The sequence below is a fragment of the Trachurus trachurus genome (genome assembly GCF_905171665.1).
Source record: "Trachurus trachurus genome assembly, chromosome: 11".
Classification (NCBI taxonomy): domain Eukaryota; kingdom Metazoa; phylum Chordata; class Actinopteri; order Carangiformes; family Carangidae; genus Trachurus; species Trachurus trachurus.
The window spans coordinates 2389996-2405029 of record NC_139904.1 but is presented as its reverse complement, the minus strand read 5'-3'; the positions used below and the strand labels follow the sequence as shown (position 1 = coordinate 2405029).

At 38.2% G+C, this 15034-nt stretch overlaps 1 protein-coding gene across 1 annotated transcript in view; it reads left to right on the top strand.

Moving 5' to 3' along the window:
* Positions 1-15034, top strand: part of pou2f2a (POU class 2 homeobox 2a) — a gene marked incomplete at both ends in the record, with an annotated part of 85181 nt that overhangs the window by 53464 nt on the left and 16683 nt on the right. The window contains 5 exons of the mRNA XM_083982144.1: positions 7907-7972; positions 8246-8274; positions 9102-9158; positions 12549-12758; positions 14355-14621. Of these exons, the coding sequence (XP_083838270.1) occupies positions 7907-7972; positions 8246-8274; positions 9102-9158; positions 12549-12758; positions 14355-14621 (629 nt within the window). The remainder of the gene's footprint in view (positions 1-7906; positions 7973-8245; positions 8275-9101; positions 9159-12548; positions 12759-14354; positions 14622-15034) is intronic.

The following is a 15034-nucleotide window of genomic DNA, read 5'->3' as shown; positions in this document are numbered from 1 at the left end:
GCTTACACACACACACACATACATGCATGCATGCACGTGCACACACACACAGTGATTTTTCATTGCTGTTGCCTGGCAACGGGTCTGTGTGTCCTGTGCTAGCAGAGCGCTGTCCAGTGGAGCCGTGACCGCTGCTGCTGACCACTAGTAGAGACGGAGAGAGAGAAAGAGGGAGAGATGGAGGTGAATTAGAGCTGCAGTTGGACAAACATCACTCTCAGACCGACACCGTCTATTTTCGCTGGATTTAGTTTCCTAATGGAAGAAGCACGGTTCAGTTTTTTCTTTTTTTTAATCCAGTCCAGTCTGCAGCTTTAACATGAAAATATGAAATAATTTCATCTGCAAAGACACACAGACACAGACACTGACACACACTGACACACACTGAAGGATGTTTTAAAGCTGAGATCTGATGTTAATGGTTGAAACTGGACTTTATGTCACATTTAAATAGAAAACGAGGTTGATTTTGCATTGATATTGATTGATTAATTGATCGATGCACAGACATGATGAGCTGGTTTGTTACCTGGGGGAGGAAACAGACTCTTTATTCAGATGAGCTGCAGCTTCATTTGTCCTGTCGGTAACACTTTATAATAAGTAGCTACACACTATTAAACATTAGTTAAGCATGAATAAATACTGAATTCACTGTTTATTACACATGAATATTCATTAGTATGTAGTTTATAAACAGTTAAAAATGTTTTACTCATCATTGATAAGCACTAACTGTGTTTATAAACTAGATATTAATGAGTATTCATGCATTATAAATGAAGAATTCAGTATTTATTAATGCTTAATGGTCTGTACTTATTATAAAGTGTTACCGACACTTTATTCTGCAGCTTAATGTGTTTAATATATTTGTAAAAGCAGGAGATGACACAGACACACGTTTTCATTTAGAGAAATCAGGATTTGTCAATGAAAACACAAAGTTTCTGTTCCTCTTTCTTTCACTTTTGCATAAAAATAACTTCCTGTTTCATGAAACCCAGTCATGACGACCTTTAACCTCTAACGTCACATCGTTTAGCACCGTATAGTCGATGTGTTTTCCAGCAAATATCTGAATAAAAGTCAGTTTATATATATATATATAATAAAAACTGAGACAAAACGCCAGAGAAAATGAAGCCGAGGGGCCAGAGGAGAGAAAGAGAGAGACAGGAAGAGATTAAAGGAGTGTGAGGTTAGAGAGGAGGAGGAGGAGGAGGAGGAGGAGGAGGGAGAGACGGGATGTTGGAGATTAAATTTGACAGAGGTGAGGATGGAGGAATTAAGGGAGGGAAACCAGGTAGAAGGGTTTAGATAGCTGGGAGAGGAGGAGGAGTGAGATGAAGAGGAGGAGGAGGAGGAGGAGGAGGAGAGGAAATAGGAGAGATCAGAATAAATCAAGGATGGACAGAGAGAGCGGAGGACAAAGAGAGGTGGGAGGTGAGGGACGATGAGGAGGAGGAGGAGGAAGGCTGATAGGGAGTTATGTTGTTGGTAGCTGCTCAGTTAGCACGCCGTGGCTAACTCATTAGCTCCTCTTCCTCCTCCTCCTCCTCCTCCTCCTCCTCTTCCTCCTCCTCTGTCAGCAGCACCAACACAACCAGCAGCTCCTTCACTTTTCTCTCTGTCTTGTGTGTTTTTCGCAGCCAAATATGTTCAGCAGTGATCCAAAGACAAGGAAAGTGACATGAAGTGAGTCAGTGAACGCAGCACGGCACAGCCCAGCAGTGTGTGTGTGTGTGTGTGTGTGTGTGTGTGTGTGTGTGTGTGTGTGTGTGTGTGTGTGTGTGTGTGTGTGTGTGTGTGTGTGTGTGTGTGTGTGTGTGTGTGTGTGTGTGTGTGTTTCAGGACTTATTAAACTGGTGTCGAGCTGCTGCACGGATCATTTTACAGTCAGGGTGAAGATGAAGCTCCAGGACTCAAATTAGGACGAGAGACAAACTGAGCTCGGGTCTGAAAAAAGAAAAAAAAAAAGTCCAACATGTGGATCAAACAGCAAAAGAGAGAAATAATTAGTGAGGTTGTTTTTTCATTAAACACAAACCGATCCATCAGGAGTCTGACCTGTGTCTGAGCGTCTGAACACATCACGATGAGTTCAGGTGTAAATTCACTTTTTTTCTTCTTTTTTTTTGCATTTAATTAAAACCAAGAAGAAAAGTCGACTTTAGACTTTAGACTTTAGACTTTAGACTTTAGACATTTATTGTCCCTCTAGGGAAATTCTTTTTCACATGACCATTTACATTTCGTTTCACCAGACACATACAAACACACACAGACAAATTACAACCCATTGCCACACATTTTTACACTCTGGCCAGGTTATCTTGGCCTCTTGTTAAGGGTCGCTATGACGGCCGGTATTAGGCTTCTGCCAAAGCCCTTTAATGCAAAATGAAGATTTAAACAAAGAGAAAAACTTTCACATGAACTTTATGTTTAATTCTCATCCGACCTCTTTATGTTTAAACACAACAGAGATCGTTTTTTATTCTTTAACGATCACGTGTGAAATGTTTCTCACAACGAGTTTTAATTCTAAGTTCAAAGTCAATTAATTATCATTATTATTATTATAATCAATAATAATAATGATGATAATCTTCTCTGCAGCTCTTCATCCTGTTACATCCAACCTGATTGAATCTGCAGTGATCAGTCGATCGACAGACAGTTTATCAGCAGATATTGGATTATTATTGATTCAGTCGGTTTTCATGAGGAGTTTGAGTTTGTGTTTTAGTTTTTTTTAGATTTTTGTAGAAGGTGTGAAGTGTTAATTCACAGTTTTAACACAAACTGATCATCAGATTTATTATTGATCTCTGTTCAAATCTAGATGTTGTAGATGTTGTTATATATAAATCTAATCTAGTGAAGTCAAACTGAAACTGAATGATTTATTTTTTTCATGTTGCAGCTGCCGGTTTTAAAACGACGTCGCCTCATTAAAGCTGCAGCGCGCGTGTGTGTGTGTGTGTGTGTGTGTGTGTGTGTGTGTGTGTGTGTGTGTGTGTGTGTGTGTGTGTGTGTGTGTGCGGACCATGTGCCTGACCTCTGACATCCACACGCCAAACAGCAGCACCGACCCCCCCCCACCTCAAACACACACACACACACATAAACCCACGCGCCGTCTGTCACCGGCCCCTGACAGGCGTGACCGAGGCGGGGTGGTGGGGGGGGGGGGTTAGGACCCCTCCAGCCATTCTATCCCCCTGTTACCCCCATCAACCCCCCCTCCCTTCTTCCATTCCCCCCTTTTCTAATTCCCTGACAGTGACCCCCCCCCCCCCCCCCCACCCCTTCACCATGTCAACCCCACAAGACAGATACATCATCTCTCTCTCCCTCTCTCTGCTATTAGCACTGATAGGATGAGTAAAAGGAGGAGTGGGGGGGGGGGGGGGGGGGGTTGGAGGGGTAGTTGGGGCGGCTGCTGTCAAACTGCCCCCCCCCCCCCTCCTCCCTCCTCCCTCCCCCGGGGTGGAGGAGGAGGCAGCAGCAGTGTGTTGTTGGGACGGTGGTCACTGTAACTTAAAGAGAAGAGACGTTTTATTCTGAAAATCAGCTCCTTAGAAATAAAAGACACACAAACACACATGGTAACACATTATTATAATAAATACACACTATTAAACATTAGTTAAACATTAATAAATACTGAATTCACATTAATACTCACTAGTTTGTAGTTAATAAACAGTTAAATAAGCACTAACTGTCAATCAATCAATCAATCAATATCCTTTATTTAACCGGGTAAAACAAACAAACTCATTGAGATTTAAAACCTCTTTTCCAAGAGTGACCTGTCACCTGGCCCAGACGGAAGCACTAAAGCAAAATAGTTACACAACACACAAGACACAAATAAAATACAGTCACACATTTCAGGAAAACATGGTTAGACAATGCAATCACACAATCCCATTGAGCTCAATTCTTCTGTCTTGGTAACACTTTATAATAAATACACACTATTAAGCATTAGTTAAGCATTAATAAACCGTTAAAGATGTTTTACCCATCATTGATCAGCACTAACTGTGTTTATAAACTACAAACTAATGAGTATTAATGCGTTTAAAATGATTAATTCAGTATTTAAAGCTGAACTAATGCTTAATAGTGTGTATTTATTATTATAAAGTGTTACCACACACACACGGTAACGCTTTATAATAATAAATACACACTATTAGGCATTAGTTCAGCTATAAATTCTGAATTCATCATTTTTAACACATGATTCTCACTAGTTTGTAGTTTATAAACAGTTAAATAAACACCAACTGTGTTATAAACTACATACTAATGAGTATTCATGTGTTAAAAATGAAGAATTCAGTATTTATTAATGCTTTACTATATAGTGTGTAGTTATTATAAAGTGTTTGCACTCACACACACACACACACATGAAGCTGCAGCTGTGTGTGTGAGTGATGTTTCATAAAGGTGAATTAAAAACCAGGTTTCATGTTCTTTTCTCTGGACGACGTCGGTGACATTTGGGGGTTCGGGTGCGTTTGATTTGTTAGCGTGTGTGAGGTGGTGACTGCTGCTGCTGAGGGAGGGGGGGGGGGGGGGGGGGGGGGGGCGAGTGGGAGTGGGAGTGGGGGGTTAAAAGGCCCCCATGGCCAGAGGGGTTAGGGGCAGTTGAGGCGTTATGGAGAGAAGGAGGAGGAGGAGGGAGGGGGGTGGAATGATAAAATGATTTTATAGCTTCTCTCTCTTCATATGCTGAGAGGATGAAGGAGAATAATAACCTGTGTGTGTGTGTGTGTGTGTGTGTGTGTGTGTGTGTGTGTGTGTGTGTTACATTACACCCATTGTTTGATATGTTATATTATTGTTTCTTTACACTGAGTCAGTACTAGAAGCTTCTGATGGATCATGTGCTAATAATCTACAGTAGATGTTCCGTGTTGCAGTGTTTCACCAATCACACTCTATAGTATTTTAAATTAAAGGTGTAAAATGCACAATCGTTCATTCAGTTTATTGATCATATAGAAGTAAATTCTTGAATATTAGTTAAACATTAATTGAGTTTATTATGATTATTAAGATTTCAGACGTCAGAAGTTCATAAATAAGTTCATTTGTTCCCGAACAACAACGTAAAATCAAACTCTGATACAAAAAATGTGACTTTAAGTGTAAATTTTAAATGTTTTTCCTGCATAAATGACTAAAACTCTTAGTGTTGAAGTTGTGTTAACATATCAACTCAGTCATTCACAGTTAATTCTCATGTCTTTTCATTGACTTATTGAGAGTGTAAGGACTCGAAGCCTCGTGCACCGACACGTCTAAACCAGGACAGTGCTGCCACCACCTGGTCACGTGGTGCAACTGCAGCTGCTGCTCCACTCACACACAGGAGAGACGATGTGTGTGTTTTATTTTTTAAATCATCTAGAGATTAATGAGACTCACAAAGTGTCATTTACATGGATAAATATATTGTTTTACATATATTTTATTTTCTAACTCTATGCACATGAAGCACTTTAACTGATCTCTGCTGCTGTGCCTATGTGAACCTGAATGACAATAAAGTTTATCTACTATCTATATGAACATTTATGTAAATTAGATGTTATGATGCTGCTTCAGATCTTTAACATCTAGTTTTGGAGGATAGTGACTGTGCAGGATGACACCTACTGTATGAACGTCTTTATTGTCATTGCACAAATACAACGGAATTGGGTGCAGTCCTTAAAGGGCAAGTTAGGAAAAAAAATTAAAACATCTATGAGATATGAGAAAAAGGAATTAACAAAAAAAAAAATCTTACAATAGTAGCCTATATATATTTTTTGTTTTTCTGCAGATCTAAATTCCTCTCGTTGCTTCTCTCTCTCCTGTCGTCTGTCCATCCTTCCCTCTTCCCTCTCCACCTCCTCTCATCACACCTTGAACTTGTCTGTGACCCTGATGATGAGATTACTACACACACACACTGACACACTGGGTTTATATATTATTTCCACTAAGCCTCTCTTCCTCCTCTTCTTCCTCTTCCTCCTCTTCTTCTTTTCAAGTGTTCCCTCTTTCCTCTGAGTCTCACGTTTTCCACAGTACATCAAACAGGAAGTGTGAACTCAGTGTGTGTGTGTGTGTCTGCTGTATAGGGTTGCAAAATTCTGGGAATTTTCAAAGTTGGAAACTTCCCACGGGAATTAATGGGTATATATGGGAATTAACGGGAATATACAGTATGGGAATTAATGGGAATATATGGGAATAAACGGGAATAAATCCGAAATTTACAAAATTGATTGGTGAGGGTGAATAAAATTTTACTCAACATTCATGTTTTTGTGGTTCAGTAAAATAATTGATTGTTCATACAAGAATTAAAACTTCATAAAGTTCTACTCACAAAACAAATCTGTTGAAATGTCATGTTTTTTAATAATATTATTTTGCATGGATGTCTGCGTATGACAAAACAGAATATTTACATTTATGTTTGGATATGATCCAGTTTGTCTAAATTAATTACCCCCAATTTCCAGTTAATTCCCATAAATGAGGGAGAGAGGGAGGGAGGGAAGAGGGTTTGAGCCAAGATGGCGGCGGCGGTGGTGGCAGTGGCTGCAGTGGCTGTAGTGCTGCTGCTGCTGCTGCTGCTGCTGCTGCTGAGTAATGTCTGGTGCTCAGGTAAGCACTTCCTGGACCAATTACTGCGTGTGTGTCCCTGAAGTGTCCACACACACACACCGACTGGTCGTTAGAGCCGAGTCCTCGTCTCGTCGCTGCCTCCCGGGATCAATAAAGTTTAGATTCAAAGAAGAAAATTAGAGATGAAGAGGAAAGAAAGTTTAATGAAAAAAGAGGCCAGAGGTCACAGCTGCACCTGAACGCCTCACCACCTTTAGTTTCACCTGGACACCGACGTGTTAATCACCACAACAACAGACACATAATCATATTTTTATTTCATTTTATCTCTTTAATACGTTTTCTCTGTGTTATTTATTCAGTATTAATACCAGTAGTTGTTGTTGCTGTAGTTTAACAAAAGATGGAAACGTATTGATTTGTTCTGGGGGGTTTTCCCTCACGCTCAGAGAAAAAAAATTAAAATCTCCAAATTTAACGTCCAGTAACGTCACTTTAATATAAAAGTTTTGACATAGTTGTGGTTTTTTATTCTATTTTACATTCTATTAAACTCTTTCAAAGATTAAATGATATAAATGAATTAGATATACAGTATTTCACACCACATTGATTTATTTGTTTATTTGTAACGAGACTCTGCATATTCATGAACATACAATATGTAAATAATGGTAAATGTCCCGCGGTTCACATTAAAACAACATTAGACAAGGACAAAACAATATATCACAATATATACAATATATCAACAGTAGCTTCAGTCAGAAGGAGTAGTATAGGAGTAGTATAAAATTAAAATGCATTTAATCTGCAAAAGTGTCGTATAGTGCTGTTAAGATTCATTAAAGTGCTGGTTTTAAAGTGCCTACTATTTTTAGTTTTCTAAAATAAGTTTCATCATGTTTAATCATATCTATATCCATATTAGGATGATTAAAATGTTTAAAACATTCTGGATTATGACTAATCCTATATTACAACATATTATTTATCATTATTTTGTTATTTATTATATATACAGTTTATATTATCATTATTATTTTTAAGTATTTCTTTGGCTTTTATGCTCCTAATGGATAGGATAGAAAGTCCGAGAGGGGGAATGACTAATGAACTTCTCATCTTTCATCTCCACTTTCAACGTTCACGTCCGTTAACATGATGCAGCTTCTTTATCCTGTGACCTTTGTGGGATTTGAACCAACAACCATCTGACCTCTGACCTCTCTGTGTGTGTGTGTTTCTCCTGCAGATATCAGGATGTCTAAAGCAGCAGAGGAGGAGAAGCCTGGGGCTGACTATCCAGGGGACAGTTCAGGTACAACACACACACACACACACACACACACACACACACACGTAATTATTCACACATGTCTGATCCCGTCTGCTGAAGAAGAAGAGGAAGAAAAAGTGTCATCACTATTTTTCCAAATATTCAGGTGCAGGCACCGACAGGAATTCACCTGTTTCACACCACGTCATGACTTCCAGGGAATTCAACCAATTTATATGACACACACACACACACGCATGCACACACACACACACACACAGTCTAATGAACAGTGTGTGTGTCTCTGTGTTTCAGATTCTGACAGAAACAGCCCCGATGACCAGGTTGGTTTCTCTACCTCCATTCATTCATTCATTAACTATTGATTATTGATGTTATTTCAACTTTTTTTAACCTTTTATACGTAAAATTACTGTTACTGCATTTTATAGATGATGATTTTTCCTCTTTAAAGCATTTACAACTGATGATTATTAAGATATAATGAATATGTATTTATGAATAAATCAACCACAGTGATGATATCTGTGTCAAATTTCAACTTTTGTTTTTGTATTTGTAACCTTTTATACCTAAAATAACCTTATAAAAGATTATTTTTCTCTTTAAAGCATTTACAACTGATGATTATTAAAATATAATGAATATATTTATGAATGAATCAACTACAGTGATGATATCTGTGTCAAATTTCAACTTTTGTTTTGTATTTTTAACCTTTTATACCTAAAATAACCTTATAGAAGATGATTTTTCTCTTTAAAGCATTTACAACTGATAATTATTAAAATATAATGAATATATTTATGAATGAATCAACTACAGAGATGATATCTGTGTCAAATTTCAACTTTTAATGGCACATTGACAGAGTTTTATTTTATTGTTTGCTTTTTTCTTTAAAAAAAAACCTTTTTTAGGATTAAAATGTATTTTTCTCAGGTTATTTATGGATGTGGTTCACACCGTTCTCTGTGTGTTTCCACGTTTCTTCTTAGTCTTTAACCGTCGGTCGGTTGTTTTTGTTGAGGAAGCAGCTTTGATTTATTTTTTTGACAGATTTCTGGACCAAGTTTCATCTTTTTTTCCTCTGAAACGGTGAATCTGTCATCAGGTCACGGCACTGACACGTGTGTGTGTGTTTCTGCAGGTTCAGCCAATGAAAAGCAGCCCCTTCAGCCTCTCCCCTACACCGGCTGGCAGCAAGGTGAGCCGCCTTCATACATGCAGTGTGTGTGTGTGTGTGTGTGTGAACCAACCTGCTTCATACCAAGAACATGTGACGACGGTTAAACCTCAGTGTGTGTGAGAAGGATTTTTTTTTTTTTTTTTTTTTTTACCTTGGAGCCAAATTCAGACTGAATGTGTTAATGATTCGACTTAACATTTCTATATTTAGTCTGAGGATGCAGATCATTTAATGATAATGATTTTACAAAATAACTTTATTAGCATAGAATAGAATAGAATAAGACTTTATTAATCCCCCAAGTAAAGGGGGAAATTCAGAGTGTCGCAGCGGCAGGAAAATATACAACACAAGATAGAAAACAAGGGTTTTGCTGCGGTATCAGTGTTCTTATGTGCAATAATAACAATAAATATAATAAATAGATAAAAGATTAAAAATCCTTATTTAAGTACTTTATTTTACTTTATTTGTTTATTTGAATGGGACAGTGCACATTAATGGACAAAAACATAACATAAATGTGCCGGATTATAGCAAGGTGTTAATTTCCCATGAACATAAAAACAGTTCAATAACAATGTAGACAACTGGGACCTGTGTGTGTGTGAGTCTGAGTGTGTGTATGTGTGCGTGTGTGTTTCAGGCACTGTTGTACAGTCTGATGGCCGTCGGTACAAAAAACATGGAATTGTTTTGACAAAGACTTGACATTTTTGTGTTGTTTAAATGTTAATTAATGAATTAATTAATAGACAGGAGATCCCAGTGGGTTTCACCTGGTTAAATAAAGGTTAGAATAAAAAAATATATATATATATGATGAAGACAGTGCACAACAGTGAAAAGCAAAATAAAGGAGAAGTAAAATAAATGTTTTAAAAAAGGATAAAGATAGATGAAAGTTAAGAAGTGACTGAGTGTGTTCAGGTGTGAGTGTGTGTGTGTGAACTCGTACGTGTGTGGACACGAGCGACGCCGTGTGAAGCGTGTAACATGCAGATCGGGTGACTTTAGCCCCGCCCCCTTTCTTTAAGCTGAGCGGGGATGTGATGTGATGTGAGTAGTTGTAGTGACAGTGAGTGACAGACGTAGAGAGAGAGACACTTCCTCTGTGATGGACGACGGGTAGTAGTAGTGACGGGACCGTAACCACGACGACGGCCCGAGGCCAGAGGTCAGAGGTCAGAGGGGGTAAGAGGATCAGACAGAAGACGATCACTCATCTTTTACCTGTAACGAGGACGGAGCGCCACATTCTTTCTGCTTCTTCCTGAGAAACTGAGTGTGTGTGTGTGTGTGTGTGTGTGTGTGTGTGTGTGTGTGTGTGAGAGAGAAACTGGTTCATCGGCTTCATAACTCTGAGTCTTAATTATGATTTAGTAAATATGTCGATGTCACTCTGCGTTCTTCTGCAGCTGAGACAAAGAAGAACGACCGCAGGTAAAACAACAGGAATGAACTTTAAGTTTGACACAGAGTCGAAGGAGCGAAGAAGATAAAGATAAAAAAAAGACTAAATCTGTAAAAGAACAAGAGAAAAAACACGGTAATACAGACAGGAGCAAACAAGTCCAATCCAAAATGAGAAATATGTCCATTTTAAAATAAAAAAATGCATTTTCATGAGAAAATGCAAAGGAATAAATGTGGAAATATAAACAGAAATACACAAATGAATAAAAAAGTGAATTAAAAATGTAAAAATATAAAGAGAAATATTGAAAAAAAAGTCAAAAAGAAGATTTTTCCTCTCTTACTTTTGATTTTCTACCAGCTACGTTTTTAATTCTTTGATTAGCCTTTATATATTTCCTCATTAATTATTATTATTTGATTTATTCCTGCTTTTATTTACATATTAATTTTCTTATTCTTCTCTCATTCTCATGTAGAGTTTCTCATTAATGAGACGACGATGACGATGTTATCTGACTTTCTTTATTTCAGTTTCATTCAAAATCATACGTACAGAATCATATTTATCATATTATCTGCTGTTTGGTCACATTTTCAATACAATGTGGTGCTTATAGGGACATGATGACAATTACAGACACAACAAAAGAAACTGTAAAGAGAGTGTAATAACATAAATATAAAATTAAAATAGGATAAAAAGTATAAGATTATACATTTTCAATCCAATGTATATTATTATAGGGGCTCCAACTTTTAATGAATACGTCTTTGTGAAGTCTCAGGGAGTGTGTTATTTGATATAGTTGATATATATCCTTTATTTTTTCAGTCCACACACCGTATTTTACGTTGGAGGATCGGCCTTTAACCACCTGACTGTAAAACATCTAATCGCTGTTGCGTCGTTTTTGTAGTAGATATATTTGGGCTCTTTTAGTGACAGACCTACAGTATTAGAGCTACAGCAGCATTTATATTTCTACCAAACACTTCTTTACCACAATGTTTTGGATCAGATCTGCCAGTGTGTGTGGACCACAGTTCCTCCAGTGTTTATTTGAGTGTGTGATGCTGAATTTAGTCATAATAAAGAAGTGTTATCATATGGAGCTAAGACACTGCCAACGAGGCAAAACTGAAAGAAAAAAATGTTGAAAGCTTGAAACCTCGTGTTTGAAAGCGTTCAAAAGATTTGAAACTTTGGAACTAAGTTTAGTAACCTACAGTAAGTCAGGTGTAAATAGTGTTTTGAAAGGCTGAAGTAAAAATTCAAATCTCTGAAAACATTATTTTGTATTTGAATTTTCATTCCAAATCTCTGCAACTTCTCTCTGTTTTTTTTTCTTTACTTCTTTACAACTACAGGTTTTTTTACTTCAGCCTTAGTTCCAAAGTTTCAAATCTTTTGTAGGCTACGCTTTCAAACACGGGGTTCAAATCCCTTGTGAAAACACTCCTTCAGTCATGAGAATGAACTGTTTTGGTGCTTGAAATAGGATATGAATACAGTAATAGATACGTGTAGAAAACAAGTCTAAAATGACATTTTGTAAGATTGTTTTTTGAGCATAAATGTTGTCATTCTGCCGTTCTATTTTCACCAAATGTCTCAAATGTGAGATAAAAGAAGCTGAATATTGACTTCACATTACATATAAAGCTCATAGCTGCACGTGCAGACCTCAGGATGTTTAAATGACTTGATGAACCCCGGTACCTTTCTGATCATGTGGCCCCCCACCTAACGGCTGTGGCCCTAAACAACCGCATACAGTGTTTATGCCAGCGGCCGGCGGCCCTGCCTGCAGTTTTGCCTCATGGCCTCAGTGTCTTAGCTCCATAGCATCAGACTTTTTGCAGGATTTTTGCAGATTTCCAACCTTGCTCCACCTGAAGTTCAATGTTTATAACTGGAGACACTTTGGTGTGTGAACGTGTTTTTCTTGATGCAGTTTAATAAATGGATTATTTATTTCCACGCTGCAGCTGAAGAGTGAGGAGAGCTCTGAGACCCACAGCTCCGTCCCTCCTGCTCCTCCCTCACAACAACAACAACAACAGCAGCAGCAACAACAACAACAACAGCAGCAGCAGCAACAACAACAACAGCAGCAGCAGCAACAACAACAGCAGCAACAACAGCAACAACAACACCATCACACACAGCTGATGCTGGCCGGCAGTCAGCTGGCAGGGGTGAGAACACCATCCTCCATTAGACAGATCGATGGTTTACTTCTGTTAAAACACTCCAGAGTGACTCTTTATAATAAACAACGCACTATATTATTGTTATAAAACGCTTAATTCATCATTTTTTATATTGATATGAATTAGTCTGGATTTTTATTCTCATCTATTTAAGCAATATATCACGACAGGCCGTGGTATATGCTCATTATACCACGGCTAAGGGGCGTTGTTCCCCCTTAGAGTGGTATAATGAGCATATACCACGGACTGGAGTGATATATTGCTTTTATAAAACGGTTACCAATAATGACAATATGGAAGAGCGATATGGAATCAATTTCATGTAGTTTTATTTAACCAGAAATACATATTATCCAATAAAATAGCCTCACTGTGGAAAAAATAGTCCCACCTCTCCAGACGTTAGCTCCAAGTTAGCTCTGCAGCTCGTCTTTTCCTCCGCTTTTTTTCAGGTGAAAGTCACTGCTCAATCCCCTCTACCATAGTTAACCCTCCCCGCAGGTGAAAGTTAACCTTAAACATGTGAATTCAACTACTTTAGTCCGTTTTTTTAACATCGTAAAAACATCAACTGTCTTTTGCTGCTATCGCTCTGACTGCAACAGTCCGTTGTCATGGATACATGACAAACATTCATACCAGTCATACGTGCCTGAGGCGGAGTGATAGCCTACGCTGTGATAAGGTTTTAGAATAGTAGCCGTGGTATATGCTCAATATACCACGGCTAACAACCAATCAGATCGCCGGATTTCACCTTTCTGTTTTATAAAATAAAATATTTCACTCATGTGTAAATAATCAAGTGCGGCATCAGTGATAATGTAAATATTTAAACTCTATAAACGACTAAATAACTGGTTTGTAACTTTTTTATTAATAAATGATGAATCCATTATTTCTGCCCTACAAAGGCAAAGTGCAGAATCTGCATTTTTTCAAATTTTTGTTTTTGACCAATCAAAAGTGTGGCATATTCTCTTCAATCTGGTAGAATTTGATATTGGTACTGCTAAAATTTCCAGAGTTATTGGGCTTTTTATTTTGCTGTCCATCCAAAAAAAAGCACTGTGAAACCAAGGCAAAGTGCAGTATCTGCACCAAAACCAAGGCAAAAGTGCAGTTATCTGCCATAAAACTGTCAAAACCGGTCAGAAAGACAAACTACAAAATACATTTAATTCAGTCCACCTTTAGCTAATCAATTATAGACTTGGTAGTTATTCATCATTTGATGCTTAAACCTGACAATGAAAAACACAAAAAGCTGTTTTTTTTCTCATTTTGGCATTTTTTACAGATACTGCACTTTGCCTTTGTAGGGCAGATTTGTTAAGTATGAAAATATAATAATTAAACACATTATAGATGAGTCAATTAAACATTTATAACAGATTAGAAAGTATAAATGGCATCAGAATGCTTTATAACTGGTGTTGCGTTCAGGGTGCGTAGGAGAATATTCTTGTAAAAGTCGACAGCTGTCATGAAGGACAAGAAAACACTCGTTCTTTTAGACGTCGGATGTTTTCTTTGGAGCCGCTGACTGACTTTCTGCTTCCCCCCCCCCCCCCCCAGCTGGCCGCTCTCCTCCCGGCCCAGCAGCAGCTCCTCCTCCAACAGGCTCAGGCTCAGCTCCTGGCCGCCGCCGTCCAGCAGTCCAACGCCGCGCACGCCGCTCACGCCGCACACGCCGCCGCGCAGCAACAAGCCAACCAGCAGCAGCAGCAGCAGCAGCAGAACCAAAACCAGAACCAGAACCAGCATCAGCACCAAACCAAACAGGAGCAGACGGTCCAAGCTCCACAGCTGGCTCTGTCTCAGCCCATCCAGCTCACAGCGCAGGTACACGATGGACGATATGAACACATCTTTTATTTATTAATTAGAAAGGAATTTTATTAATAAACAACAATGTATGACCAAAAAAAACACTACACAGATGCAGAGACTGAAAAATACGCAACTCATATTTACTATAAATAACGATTCGGGTCATTTCTTTCATTACTTTTAATAGTTTCTAAGTGTTTTCATATGAAAATGACAGAGTTTTATTATAAGGTGAGATTTATAAACCTATTTATTGATAGAAATATCATCACAATACATCTAAAACTATAAAATCTTTAAGCCGTGAAGTGAAGTGACGTGAATAGAATAGAATAGAATAGAATACTTTATGGTCATTGCATGTGACTATACAACGAGTTTGTTTTTCGTGGCACAAGCATAAGCATTCACACATGACTAAAAAA